Here is a 14,242-nt window from a genome sequence, read left to right on the forward strand (position 1 = left end):
TGAATTAAATGAAATAATATACATAAAGTGCTCAAAAGAATCCTGGTGCATACACTATGTCATTTCTAAATGTAAACTATTATGCTTTAGTCAGTTTAAACAACACTTTTAAGGCAATATGTTTTTACTATTTTAAAATATGATTCAGCTATAAATAAATAAGGGAACATGGAAATTAGGATAATGATTAGGATTTTAAAAGCAACCTCAGCCTAGTATTCCAGGAAGAAAAAATTCCATGATAAAACAGTGTCTATTCAAGCTTGAAAGGACAAATGCCAATGACTTTTCCAACTCTGTGGTTCTGGTAGTTTATATCTTAATTTCTTATAACATCTAGTATTATGATTAAAAGGTCATTTATTAAAGAAAATGCTTCATCAAGAATTAAATAAAATTCAATTAATGTAAATCATATTAACAGCAATGTTTTGTGCATAGGTATCATCTATGTCAGGTAACAAATTAAGCATGTTATTAAATCTCTGCAGGCTGGAAACAGGCTTTGTCTGTCTTAACATCACGCTTTCATTAGTTCATAGATCTAGAATCCTCGCAGGGGGCATCAGAAAGTTGTCAGGAGGTCTCTGAATTCTGGAGTTGGTGTCTGAATTTGTGCTTCAAGATTACGTTTCTTGGCAGCTCCCCGTGCACTACACAGTGGAGGGGACTGGCAGGTGTGTGTGTGTGTGTGTGTGTGTGTGTGTGTGTGTGTGTGTTTATAGGTTTCCCATACAAATTAGTTGTGTACATTTTCTCCAGAGGTGGCATACAAATAACTTGTCAGTGGAGGGTGAAAACATACATTTTAGGTTGTGTCAACCATCTTGCCTCTGCATTCGTAAGTGGGAAGAGAAGATTGTCTGAGTTCTGATTTAATAGATTTTTTAACCCTCATTTGAGACTACATCTCTAAGGAGCAATCATTTAATACAAACATAACTATTTTTCTACTTTTGTGATTTATCTGTGAAGATACTTATACAGTAATCCACTTTATCCATGGGGGATATGTTTCAAGACCTCCCATGGATGTTTGAAAGCATGATAGTACCTAACCTTATATATGCTGTATTTTTTTTCTATACACCCATGCCTACATAGGCTAAAGTTTACTTTATAAAGTAGACGTAATAAGAGATGAACAACAACAGTAAAATAGAAGAAGTATAACCATACACTGTAATAAAAGTTATGTGAATGTGGCCTCTCTCTCATTCAGAGTATCTTCTTGTACCATGCTTATTTTCAGACAGCAGTTGACCGTGGTAACTGAACTTGAAAAGTAAAACCACGGATAAGAGGGTACTATCATATCAGATTGTTGCATGTACGTGTGTGTATGCGTGTGTGTGTGTAGACTTAGTTACTTTACCAGTAATTTATGGCTATGGCTGCTTTATTATATAAAGATTTATGCACACTTGCTACAGGTTTTTCCTTCTTATTGCTGGTTTGCTATAATTTCTTTACAAAATTTTTCCTTCTTATATCAAAAATATGTCAATAATTTTGATTAAGATTAAGATAATAAGTGATTACAGAAAAACGAAATAAAACTCAGTTGAGTAATGAATTTCCATCTTATGAATACAAATCCCTCTTAACAATAAAGTATTGAAAGGGAGATGGATTCATTTTTTGTTAGATTCAGATTTTTCTATATAGTCGATTATATAACACCAAATTGTGTTCTATTTAAATTCTTCTTAAATACGACTTCACAAGAAAATACATTTAAAATAGGTGAATGGGCCAGGTGTGGTGGCTCATGCCTGAGGCGGGCTGATCACGAGGTCAGGAGTTCGAGACCAGCCTGGCCAATATGGCAAAACTCTGTCTCTACTGAAAATACAAAATTTAGCCAGGCATGGTGGTGCGCACTTGTAGTCCCAGCTACTTGGGAGACTGAAGCAGAAGAATCACTTGAACCTGGGAGCAGAGGTTGCAGTTAACCAAGATTGCACCACTGCACTTCAGCCTGGGTGACAGAGCAAAACTCCATCAAAAAAAAAAAAAAAAAAAGGAAAGGAAAGGAAGGAAAAGGAAAGGAAAGGAAGAAGGAAGGAAGGAAAGAAAAGAGAGAGAAAATAGGCGAACAAATCATGATGTCCTAAAGATGTTTGACCAAAAATCAGTGCCTACCATCATATATGTAACACATTTCTCAAAGTCAGAAATATGCAGACAGGATAGACAGAGAAGATCTGACTGATAAAACTATTAGAGAATAATTATGTGCTGGACTGTGTGAGACTAACCATGCTAAGGACAGGGAAATGAAAAATGTTTCAAGTTAGATTGTAAACCTTTCCCTTTGACCCAATTAAACACCAAACATTGCTATTAATATGATTTACATTAATTGAATTTTATTTAATACTTTATGAAGTGCTTTCTTTAATAAATGGCATTTTAATACTAATATTAGATGTTATAAGTACTCAGGTTTGAGTACTTCAGGCTTCATTACAGAAGTGTGTGTGTGTGTGTGTGTGTGTAATGGGGGGATATACCTCTATGACTGTTTCTTTACTTAGCATCCCCTCCTCTGCTTCAGTTGACAAACTCCTGCTTGCTCACACCTCATCTTTCCTGAAGCACCCCCATGACTTTGTCCCAACAACCATGCTCTGCAACATTTACTACAGTATTTAACATGGTTTAGTGTAATTCTCTATGTATCGATGTATTTCCCAAAATAGACCATGAGCCACTTGAGGGAAGAAATAGTGTTTTATTGATATTTCCACCACGTCACATGGACATGTTCAATTAATGTTTGTTGACTACATTAACATGCAAATCTGCTACAGTGGCTGTATTACACAGTGCTCAGGGCTTGGCATCTGAAGCCAGATTGCCGTGGTTCACAACCTGACTTCATTACTTTTAACATGTGTGATATTAGGTAAGTCATTTTACTTTTACTTTCTGGTGTCTCAATGTCTCATCAAAAAAATAAGGATAATAATAGTACTTATCTCAAAAGTTTTTCACAATTATTAAAAGACTTAGATCACATAGTGAATTTAGCACAATCCCTGGCAGTAGATAATATAGTTGCAATTATTTCATTATTTTATCTACTATTCAAAAATAAAACAAAAACATTTGAAACAGGGGTCTTTAGAGTGTTGGAAATGGCATCTCCTACAAAGGAAAGTTGGATATTGTTTTGAGATAGGAGGAATGGGTTCATATTGGTACCAAATTAACGATAACCTGCAGAAACAGAATGATGGTCGAATATTTCCACTGCACGTTTATAAACAGGTTCTTGGCATGTACCATTGAAATAAAAGAGTGAATGCATTGCTTTTGGCTCAAACAAAATATAGCCAATAGTAACTGCTGTGAATATCTTGTCATTTGAAATGTAAATTGAAAAATTACAAAAGGAAAGCATTTTTATTTGTGATGATGGAGTTCATAGTTGGTGTAAAAGATTGGTTTAGATATTACGTGGGGTCTCGTTTAGTCATCCAGGCTGGAGTGCAGTGGTTTCATCACAGCTCTGTGCCACCTCAAATTCCTGGGCTCAAGGGATTCTCTTGCCTCAATCTCCTGAGTAGCTGCGACTACAGGCATGCACCACCATGCCCAGCTAATTTTAAAGTTTTTTGTAGAAATGGGATCTTGCCATCTTGTCCAGGCTGGTCTTGAACTCCTGGGCTCAAGCAATCCTCCTGCCTTGGCTTCCCAAAGTGCTGGGATTATAGGCGTGAGCCACCACACCTGGACTTGGAGTATGTTTTAATATTAAATTTAAATTTTATAGAATATTGTTATGAGGTATGACAGGAGCTTTGAGAAAGAATCCAATATAGTATTAACGTTTTCCCAAACTGTAAGAAGGTCACTTACAATAGTTTCTAATTATTTCTGAATTTGTTCTTTAGGGGATTCTAGTAAGCTTTTGCACATAATTGTAAAAGAGAGGTGTTGTGGGTAGAATCATCTGCGGCCTGGAAGACTTATGGGAAGAAAGGAAAACTGTAAGGTGATTGAAAGGTTAAAAATATGTAGCTTTCTAGACAAACATGCCACTGAATGAAATCTGCAAATAGTATGAACTTTAGGAGAAATCATATATATAGATGTATAATGTATGCTATAGAAAGGTAGAAATAAATAGTATTAAATTGTATGTCTCTTTAAAACTTTAAGTTGCATTGAACAGCTTTTCAGTCTCACAAAACATTCCTCGGTATTTTGGTGAGTGTGGGAAAGTAATCTATTTGATGCATTTACTTACCAAGTGGTAAGTGACTTGCTTCACTTTATAAAGAGACATTTACCATTGATGTAAAGAATTCCAGTTGAGGCAAGAATATATCCATCTCCCCGATCTGATGAAGGTTAAGCTCTGAAAATATATTCATTAAGTTAAAGTATCTTAAACTAAGTTTAATATAATAATATATTCTAAGATTAGTATAACCAATATACACAATGGATTTTAAATATCTTCTTAACTTAGACCTTATGTATATTCTTAAAAAGGAGAAGAGGGCTTAGAAGCTTTAGGGGCGAAAGTGAGATTATCCCAACTACCTATAACACGAACTCTCTTTAGTATTTTAGGCTGTCATTAATTGTTAACACTTAATACACAAATGCTTAAGAGTGGCTTAGTTACATTCCAATATGTTTTAATTCTTTCTTTGGGGTAATTCCTTATTCAGTGTGTAGTAGCTCCAACTGAGCTGGAGACTTCAGATATTTTGTCTTTGGCCTTTTAAACAGGTTTTATATTAAATAAATGTCTTGTACTGTTTTAGTTGTATACAGTGTGACTTTTGAGGTCAGAGGCCACAATAATTTATCCTCACCAGAGTAGTTAATTTTAACTTCCGTTTATTTTTTGTTAATGATGCTTTTAGTTTACTGATGTTAATTTTTTTTTTGGTAATAATGAGCTCTTGCATTTCTTCTGCTAGAGAGTAAAAATGTTTCAAGTTAGATGACCACCTGCTTTGTAACCCTTTCCCTTTGACCCAATTATTTCTTACATTGCTCAGTATTCAACTTTAACTGCAGAATTTGGTCAAATATGTATGCAGTAATATTAATAGATAATGGTAACCAAAACGTTCAGGACATATTGGTGGGAGGTAAGGGTAAAGACCCCAATTCTGGCATCTGGTGGAATATGTGAATTACTGTTTTCCTAACTTTTGGAGAATAATTCTCATGTGCCCTATGACATATAGAACACGGTTTGATACTGTTGAGAGATGAGGAATTCTCATAATTCTAATGTAAATCATACCATTGAGTATATCACATTTGTTTAGAGCACAAGTCTTTAAACAAACAAACTCCCTAGAAATGGCAGGTTTCATGGTGAACTAAGTTTAGTAAATGCCTATGTTACCCCATTCTTGGAGATTTGTAATGCATATTAACATAGTAAAAACTCTGAGCACTTGCCCCAGTAAACAAAAATATTAAAAACCTCAGGAATCTGTCAAGTTCTTCCACAAAACATATGTATGCTTAGTAGTTTAATTTGATCACAGAACCTTTTAATTAAAATATACTTTAATTTTTTTCCCCACAGAACATTTGTATTTTGCATATTTGTGTATGTATTTGTTCAGTTGGTGTACTGAATACCTGCCATGCAAATAGTTGAGAGAGTGCTTTTGTGCTTGTGAGCCAATAAGCTGAAAGTGCTCTCCAGGTGTCCACTGGTGATAGTTGTAAGCACGGTGCCCTATGGACCTCTGTATTTAGGTGAGTGTGGGAAAGTAATCTGTTTGATGCATTAGTTCATAGTCTGTTTGTACTGAGAAGTGCACATGACTGAGACACACACCTACACAGAGAACACTAAAAGTCCAAACAAATGAGGAACGTGAGAATGAAAACGTGTTCACATTAGTCACCATTTTTAAAAGTGTATCCCTCAAAGCTTTACCAGCGATAGGAAAAAAATTGCATTAGAAGGGAAAATAATGTTACTCATATAGATTCTGGATTATTTGGATTGTTGCCGCTCAGGAAACTGAAAAAAGAAAAAGTTCAACTGACAAGTTAACAACATCTTTCTAAGAGAAAGCTATGCATTGATAAACCGAGGATTCCAAACAGCCGCTTCTTTTGGTGAAATATTGATATACATACATTAATCTTAGAAAGTCCTTCATATCCTTTTGTGTTGATGGGTCTATTTTCTGAGGTTTATTTAACTAGACAATGTCAAAGATTATTTGTACTTTTCATATTTTATAGTTCTCACAGGGACAACATTTTTGTTTATAATCATCTGCTTTTTAGCAGATATTTTAGAACTCAAATGGAAGGGAAAGATTAAAAGGACAATTCTATGTGGTTAATGATATGAAAGAGAGGCAAACTTTGAGCACTAATAAAGTTTAGTCAGGGTCATGATTTGTACACAATGAAGTCTCTGAAAAATATGATTCAAGTTGTTGAAGTCAAATTAGTTTTAAAAGTTTGTTTTATGTTGGGGTGCAGTGGCTCACACCTCTAATTCCAATGCTTTGGGAGGCTGAAGCAGGTGGATAGCTTGAGCCCAGGAGTTCGAGACCAGCCTGGGCAATATGGTGAAATTCACGCTTTACAAAAAGTACAAAAATTAGCTGGGCAAAGTGGTGTGTGACTAGTCCCAGCTACTCAGGAGGCTGAGCGGGGAGGATCACCTGAGCCTAAGAAGGTCAAGGATGCAGTGAGCTGTGTTCACACCACGGCACTCCAACATGAGCAACAGAGTGAGACCTTGTGTTATAAAAAAAAAAAAAAGTATGTTTTTATATTTTAAACATAATGTACGTTTATGACAGAGAAACTAAAATCTTCAAATGTAAAAAAAAAAAAGTAACTCTCCCTTCAGAAATTCAAAGATAAGCATTCAATATTTTAGCATATTTCCTTTCAGTCTTTTTTTCTGTGTATTTATTGCTTCCTTTACTTGATTTCTCTGTCTCTTGTGCTCTGATATGTCCATATCTGCAGGTTTGTATCTTGCTTTTTCATGTTACTTAGAACGTAAGCATTCCCCTGTGTTATCATACACTTATAAACACGGCTCTTCATGATTCCATAATGTTCAGGTGGGTATGCAAATCATTAAGCAAATTGTAACTTTCCCATCAGAAATAAATTATTAATATATATATATATATATAAAATGTATAATATACACATACGTACATATATAAAGTTTGCAAACCTCTTGGTTTTGTAGAAGCAGTTTACTAGAGAAAAATATGGAGAATATAAACACAGAGTTGGAGCTTTCCTTGGGTAAATAGATTGGAGAGAGCAAATGAACTCTTGTAGATTAGCAGAGCAGGTTACTTTCACTAGCAAATGCTTGTTTGTGTCCCAGGATTAATCTCAGTGCTCATTTGCTGCCATATATCCTTCTACTGCACTTACCCCACAGACTATCTAATGCTATCGTTCTTCTCATAGAAGGACTTGTGTCTTTATTATTGAAACCCTAATGTCCAGCCCTGTGCTTGTATACGGTAGCTCTTTTCTCTTGGGAAATGAATGAATGAATGAATGAATGAATGAATGAATGAATGGTTGAATGGAACTTTTCTTTCCTTTCTCCAGGCAGGTAGGATTTGGACTTAAAATTTCTGCTGGGCAGCTGTTTTCATATTTTCCAATGTGTAGACGCAACAGGTTTGTTTTTCTTTATCTTTTTTTCTTTTTTATTTTCTGAATTTTATTTGTTTCTCTGCCCCAACTCTTAGAAAGAGAATTGAGCTTAATTTCTCCAAAACTACTGAAGAGATTAACAAAAGATGATGTCCACAGAGAATACTGAGTATTGAAAATTCTATAATGTACTCTAACATCTCTCGCTCTTTTGATGCCCTAAGCTTCTTATTAATTACTATAACTTTTGTTAAGTTCAATTTTGACTTCACTTTAAATAAAAACAATAAATGGACCTGGAAAAGTTAGTAAACATTGTACAGTTGTAGGAGAGAGACTGAAATTAGCATGAGATTGATTTAGTGTTATAAACTGAAGAAAGAAGACCCCTCTGGCAATCTGTCTGTGTGTGGTGGGGTGGGAATGGGAGTGGGTGGGTAAGCTTTTTACTTAGAACTGCAGGAGAAAGTGTGCTTGGGTGAGTTCCCTAGGGTTTAGGATATTAAATGTGGATGTGGACATCTCCAAGCTATTGCTTTCCTCTTTTAATGCAGATGTTTGAAAATACTAAAGACTGTACTACGGCTAATGCATGAAGCTGGCAAAAACAGTTACCAAAATCATAAATTGTGATTTTATTCAAGCTATTAAGTATAATTATTTAAGTGAGGTCTTCTGTTTGATTAGAGCTTGGAGAGTTCACCTTGCTCTAATCCTCCAGGATAGAAATGGGTCACCGTTGTAGAAAATGATGGGTTGATAGTGGCTACATTGAGGCAATTGAACGTTCCAAAAGAAAATGCTTTTTTCATTGTTTCGCTTCCTCTTTTCAGTTAAGTTTTTGTTTTTCTAAGTATTTTCTTTTTAAGAATAACTTATTTCTAACAAAGCATACCAAATATTTCTTAAAGAAATTCTGATTTCATCAAATTTTCTGGTAAGTTAGGTAGCTTGGTCAAGTCTACAGCTTCTAGTACATTGGTAGAACCAGTATCATAGCTGGATCAATCCAGCCCATAAAATCTGTGATTTTGGCCAGAGTATTACTCATGTTCTCTGGGAGGTTCCCTAGAATGCCTTTGAAAGAAATTTAAATATTCATTTATTTTACAGTTATCATCCCTGAAGTCCCATTCAAATACCTTAGGAGTTAGTGACCAGGATTCTAGTGTCTTGTTTTTCTAAGACCACCAGAGGGAGCACAAAAGAACCAGCAAGCAGGCAAAGGTCAGGCGCAAAACTGCACATTTATTTTGGTAACCTAAGGTGTGCGGGAGAAGTCTGTCGGCCTCCCGCAAAGGAGGCCGGCAGAGTCCCCCCGCGGTGGGGCTCTCGGACAGACTTCCCACAGTCCCAACATCCCGACAGGAGTGGGGCTGCAAGAAGGCCGCCGGGCTGTGAGAAGGCCGCGTGGCTTAATGGCCGAGAGCGGCTTTTCTAGGAGTGGGAGGGCAATAGGTGGGGCATGGGCGTGTCAGGGGCGTTCCGCAGGTGCGACCAGGTAAATCTTGGTCTCTTCAGATTGACATCACCTGGCGCATGCCCAGTTGGTCTGCACCTTCCCGGGTCGCGGGCTGCATTTTCGCGCGCGCAGGAAAAGTTGGTGGTGAAGAAGAACCCCGAAGTGCACCATCTTGCCTCCGTTCGTCCAAACATCTAGTAAGGATAAAATATCAAGCCTGTCAATAAGGGGACCTAACTGTAGGTCATGAAGGGATAGAGGAAAGTCTTGTTAATAAATAAATTTTCCAACTTCTCCTCAGCCAAGAAGTTGGGAATAACTCCAAGGAGAGGTTCATAGTTGTTGTCCTGTTCTTAGGCAAAAGAGTAAGTGATTTACTTGTCCCTACAGGTATTTTCTTTCAGTCCCTTTCATTCTTCCCAAAGGTATCCCAAGACCTTGCTCTCACCTAATTGAAAGTAATCCCCAGTAGGGTGTTAGCTGATGGCTTTAGGGTGTTACCAGCACCAAGAGTATTTGCATTTTAATGAAAGGTTTTAAAAGAACTTAAAGCTTAAAGACTGAAAGCAATAAATCTCTATTGGTGGAATTTGAGGCAATGTGATAGATTGGGCAGGAGATATCTGTGGTGAAAGGAGCCCAACCGGTCTATTCTAATCACAGCGTGAATTAAAGTGTTCCTACTTACTAGCCTCACTTCACTTCTAGAGTGAGGGCTGTGGGGACAATTCCTGTGGTCAGAATAATGAAGTACTCCTAAGTAGTTTGATTTTCTTTAAAAGCAAAACAAGTTAAAGGGCTGTACGTTTCCAATCTTTTAACTTCCTTTTCCTTTCCAACTTTTTCTGTAGCATCTTGACTGAGATCTCCCAAAACCTTTATTCTATTTTCTCTGGGCTTGACATGTATATCTAGCATTATGTTTAGACTTAGAGTTTCAGACTCTTTTTGTGCCTTACTTTTTGTTTCTTGGAAACTTTATGACCCTGGAATTGATAAGGTAGTATACTTGAGAAATTTGGGAGAAATGGCTTTACAAATAGGGTTATTATTATTATTTGTATTATTTTACTACATAGAGTGAACCAGACACTGAGCTACATTTTAAGGACACACAGACATATTTTGTGCAATTTCTGTCAAGTAGCCTTGGGAGATAAGCAAATAATCTGATTATTGCAATCAGTGCAGGAAGAATTATAGGTTCCCCATGCTCTATCATAGAGCATAGAAAAAATACTAACTAGAAGTGGTTGGTAAGAAGGATGATTAAAGTGTAGGCAGGTTTAGTCAGATAAAATGGGAATGAGGATGGGGTGGCATATAAAAGGGCATTGTTGGCAAAGCATCTTTAAAGACAGTGTAATAGGATACCACAGCCACTCAGGAAACTGTTAAGAAACTGAGTAAGGCTAAATATAATCTATGAATGTAGGAATAAAATGTTGAAATTGAAAAAGTCAGCAGGGATCAAGTATTGAGATGGTTTTGGTGCCATGTCAAGGAATGTGAATCCAGTAGGGAGCCATTGATATCTTTAAACAAATGGAAAGCAAGGTCAAATTTGCATTTTATAAAAATCCTCCTGGAATTAGCATGGAGAGTTGTTTAGACTTTGGACTCTAGACTCTGGAGTGGGACAAAATTGAATGTGTGTCTTGGAAGGTTTGGAAAGCTGTAACCATGTATCAAGAATGAGGGATTGATCTGAAAGGTAGGAGTGGGGACATAGAAGAGAAAATAGATTAGAAAGATATCCTCAGAAAGGTAATATTTGAGTATACAAAAGACACAAGTGACTCCTGGATTTTTGGCTTAGTCAGTTAGATTCCATTTTGCTGAACCAGGGAAAGGCAAAATGGGTTTTAATGGGATAGATGCTGAGTTCAGATTTAGACAAGCTGAGTCTTAGATTATTATAGAACATCCAAGCAGAGATTTCCAGCACATAAGCATTAATCTGTCTGAATCCCAGGAGAAAGATATGGTCTGTAGATATATATTTAGCCCTTAGCCCTTAACATCTAAGTGATGCTAATAGAAGAAATCACTCAAGGAAAATGGATACTATCAGAGGGCTGTTGATTGACCACAGACAAGTAACAAGAGTTAAAAAGCCAACTGAGAATGAGGAGTAATCATGAGAAAGTAATAATAAGAGGAAGTAGCTTGAGAGATACTTCAGGAACAATAAGCAGGGCAATATCCCTATTGGTTAACAAAACAGAAAGACAAGCAAACAGTCTTGCTATTTTTCCAACATCCTCCAGGATCTAGCCCTAGGCAATAACTCTGACAGTCTCAATCACTGCTCCTCTTCCTATTTGACTTGTTTGACCTCATTTGAAACAATACTGTATAACCATACATTTTTCATGCTTTCATTTCTTTCTCACATTCTCACTGGAGTGTAATTTTCTTCTATTCTTTTCTTCTCCATGCTTAACTCTCCTTCAGAATTCTCTTCTAATGTTCCCCCTGCCTTCTTCCTTCCCATGACATGGTAGTATCATCATCCATCCTAACTTCCAATTAGTATTCGGATTGCAACTTTCTTATGGGATTTAGCACATTACAATTTGCATCATAGTTGTTTATGCACCAGATTCTTCCCTTTTGGCAAGAATGCAAACTTCTGAAGTCTAAGAACCCATTCTCCTAAATAGTGCACCTCTTTGAAAACAGCAGGCACTTAGTAATTATTTGCTCAATGACCGCATACATTACCTACCTAAATTAAATAGATAAAGTCTTTGAATCTTTTGATAAGTCTAGGGATCTCAGCAAAGGCAAAACATGAAAATGCTTATTTATGAGGCTGTATCTGTTAGTTTTGAAATATTTAGGCACATTTTGTCCAAATAAATGATAGGAGAGCATTTCATAAAAGCACATTTATGATACAGAGGCAAAAAGTGGAAACACTATGCTAAAACTTTGTTTTCAAAAATTGTAAGATTATGTACAATGGTTGTTTTCCATTAATGATTGCAAATAGTTGTCTCTACCTCTGCTTTTATAATTGTAATAATTAATCTTGAGTAATGGACATGTAAAGTACAGTGTTGCTAAAACACAAAGTATTTTTGTTTATCCTAAAGGTAGGTATGAGATGCTACACTGGCAGTTCCTTAATGATATCCTACAAATAATCCTAAGCCTTTCAAGTACATTTTAGTATATTAAAAGTAGGGGAACTTAGTGGGGGATGTTCACTTGAATAGAATAAGGGTTAAATGATAACTTGACTTATCTTTTAAATGACAAAAAATAAAGAAATTGCAAGACCTTTTCACACATTAGATATGTATTGTCATTTATCATCTAGATATCAGGCTAGCAGTGCGAAGTAATAAAACATATCATCGAAAAATGTGCTATAGGTCTGAATCACTCTTTCATTCCACCTCCCAGCTAACTGTAGTATTAAATCAAACAAGCAGAACATTTCCTTAGGCAGCCATTGCCTTTTAATTTCCTGAAGAACCTTAAAATATCATTCATTACAAGTACTACACATATTTGGTTTTTAAAAGTCTCATAAATCAATAGCAGGCTGACTGTAATAATTATTACAAGTTAGTGCATAATTTTCGTGCTGAAAGCTGCATGCAGAACTTTAGCATATGCAAACGAGGCAATTCAAACTGTGTATAGATATTAATATGAAGAAGCAGGTAACGAGGTGCAGGCTATGAATTATGCATCAGGAGTGGCTGATCTTCAATGAGGAAAATGAATTCAGCATGTAATCTAATTAGTGATGGAAGTCTATTACATCTAACTGCAAAAGCAACCGTCCTTGAAACAAATTTATTTACAGTCCATGTCACCACTTGAAACAACTTTGAAATGATGTGTAAGACAACAGCTTAATTGTAAAATTTTTTTGTTTGTTTCAGTTCTAGACCTGGAAGGCCTCCTAAGAGGACTCAAAGTGTCACCTCCCCAGAGAACTCTCACATCATGCCACATTCTGTCCCTGGTCTCATGTCTCCTGGGATAATTCCACCAACAGGTAAGACTGCTACTCACTTATGCCAAAAAATATTAAAAATCAGCCAATGTCATAGCTTTTATATATACCTGTAAATCAATATTTACACACATCAATTTTATTTTGTGCACACTAAGATAATGTTACTGAGATAATTTATTTCAAATTTACATTATGATTACCATCTTTTCTTTATTTAAAATAAAACAAAAGCTTAACTGAGCACAGTGCTAGAAGGTTATTTTAATTAATCCTACCACAAATATCAAACATCAAATTATCATTCCTATTGTCTTATTAAGGAATCGAAGTTCAGAGAAAATCAGTGACTTTCTCAAGGTCACTCAGCTGTAGCTGTCAGTGGTTATTCAAACCCAGGTCTTTGGATTTTAAATTTGTTTAGCATTCCAGAAACTGATAGACATGCATCCAAACAAAAGACAGTAACTCTGTTGAATAGAAATGTCTCGTAATTTTTTGCAAACTAATACGTTTCTATCGGAACCATTTGAAAAATGTCTATTTCTAGAATTTTGAAAATGTGTAAGTAAAAGAATAGTCTTGACTGCATAAGCTCCATACCATAAACAAATTTAATAACGCACTGGAGCAAAATTCATTCATTTGATTTCTACCACCTGAATGGGTTCATTAATTATTTTATTTACGGAAACATATGTTTGCCCACCTTTATTGTTTCGTCAGGAAATGAGCCAGATACATGAGCAAATTAAAATATTGCTGATATTATTATATAATATATAGTATTTATATTGTTTTTCTTTATCATATGTATATTGAGGAAATATACATATGAACATATAAATGTCATGTATTATAATACAGCTGATGCAATAAAGGTAATCTGGCAAGATGAGAAGAGAGTTTTTCCTTTTTCTCTAAATTCCCGTATCAGTATTTTATTTTTCTTTGTAACATTTGTCTTTCTGTGTGCTCTAATATAATTATGGAGTAATCTTATTTCATATTTCATATTTGGGTGGAAGTTTCTTGACATCAATGACTGTCTCTAACTCATCTTTATTTTTGCAGTAATGTCTAAACAGTTCATTCACCTTTGTGGACATTTAACAAAAATCATTGAGTTGAATTTGTAGCTATTTCAGCTATTTGTTCATTTT

At 35.7% G+C, this 14,242-nt stretch overlaps 1 protein-coding gene across 2 annotated transcripts in view; it reads left to right on the forward strand.

Annotated features, from left to right (window-relative positions):
* Positions 1 to 14,242, forward strand: part of DACH1 (dachshund family transcription factor 1) — a 433,898-nt gene that overhangs the window by 174,680 nt on the left and 244,976 nt on the right. For both annotated transcript variants that reach the window (XM_023186484.3, XM_023186494.3), the window contains exon 2: positions 13,006 to 13,121. In XM_023186484.3, coding sequence (XP_023042252.1) covers positions 13,006 to 13,121 — 116 coding nt within the window. The remainder of the gene's footprint in view (positions 1 to 13,005; positions 13,122 to 14,242) is intronic.

Source organism: Piliocolobus tephrosceles, chromosome X, assembly GCF_002776525.5.
Source record: "Piliocolobus tephrosceles isolate RC106 chromosome X, ASM277652v3, whole genome shotgun sequence".
Lineage (NCBI taxonomy): Eukaryota > Metazoa > Chordata > Mammalia > Primates > Cercopithecidae > Piliocolobus > Piliocolobus tephrosceles.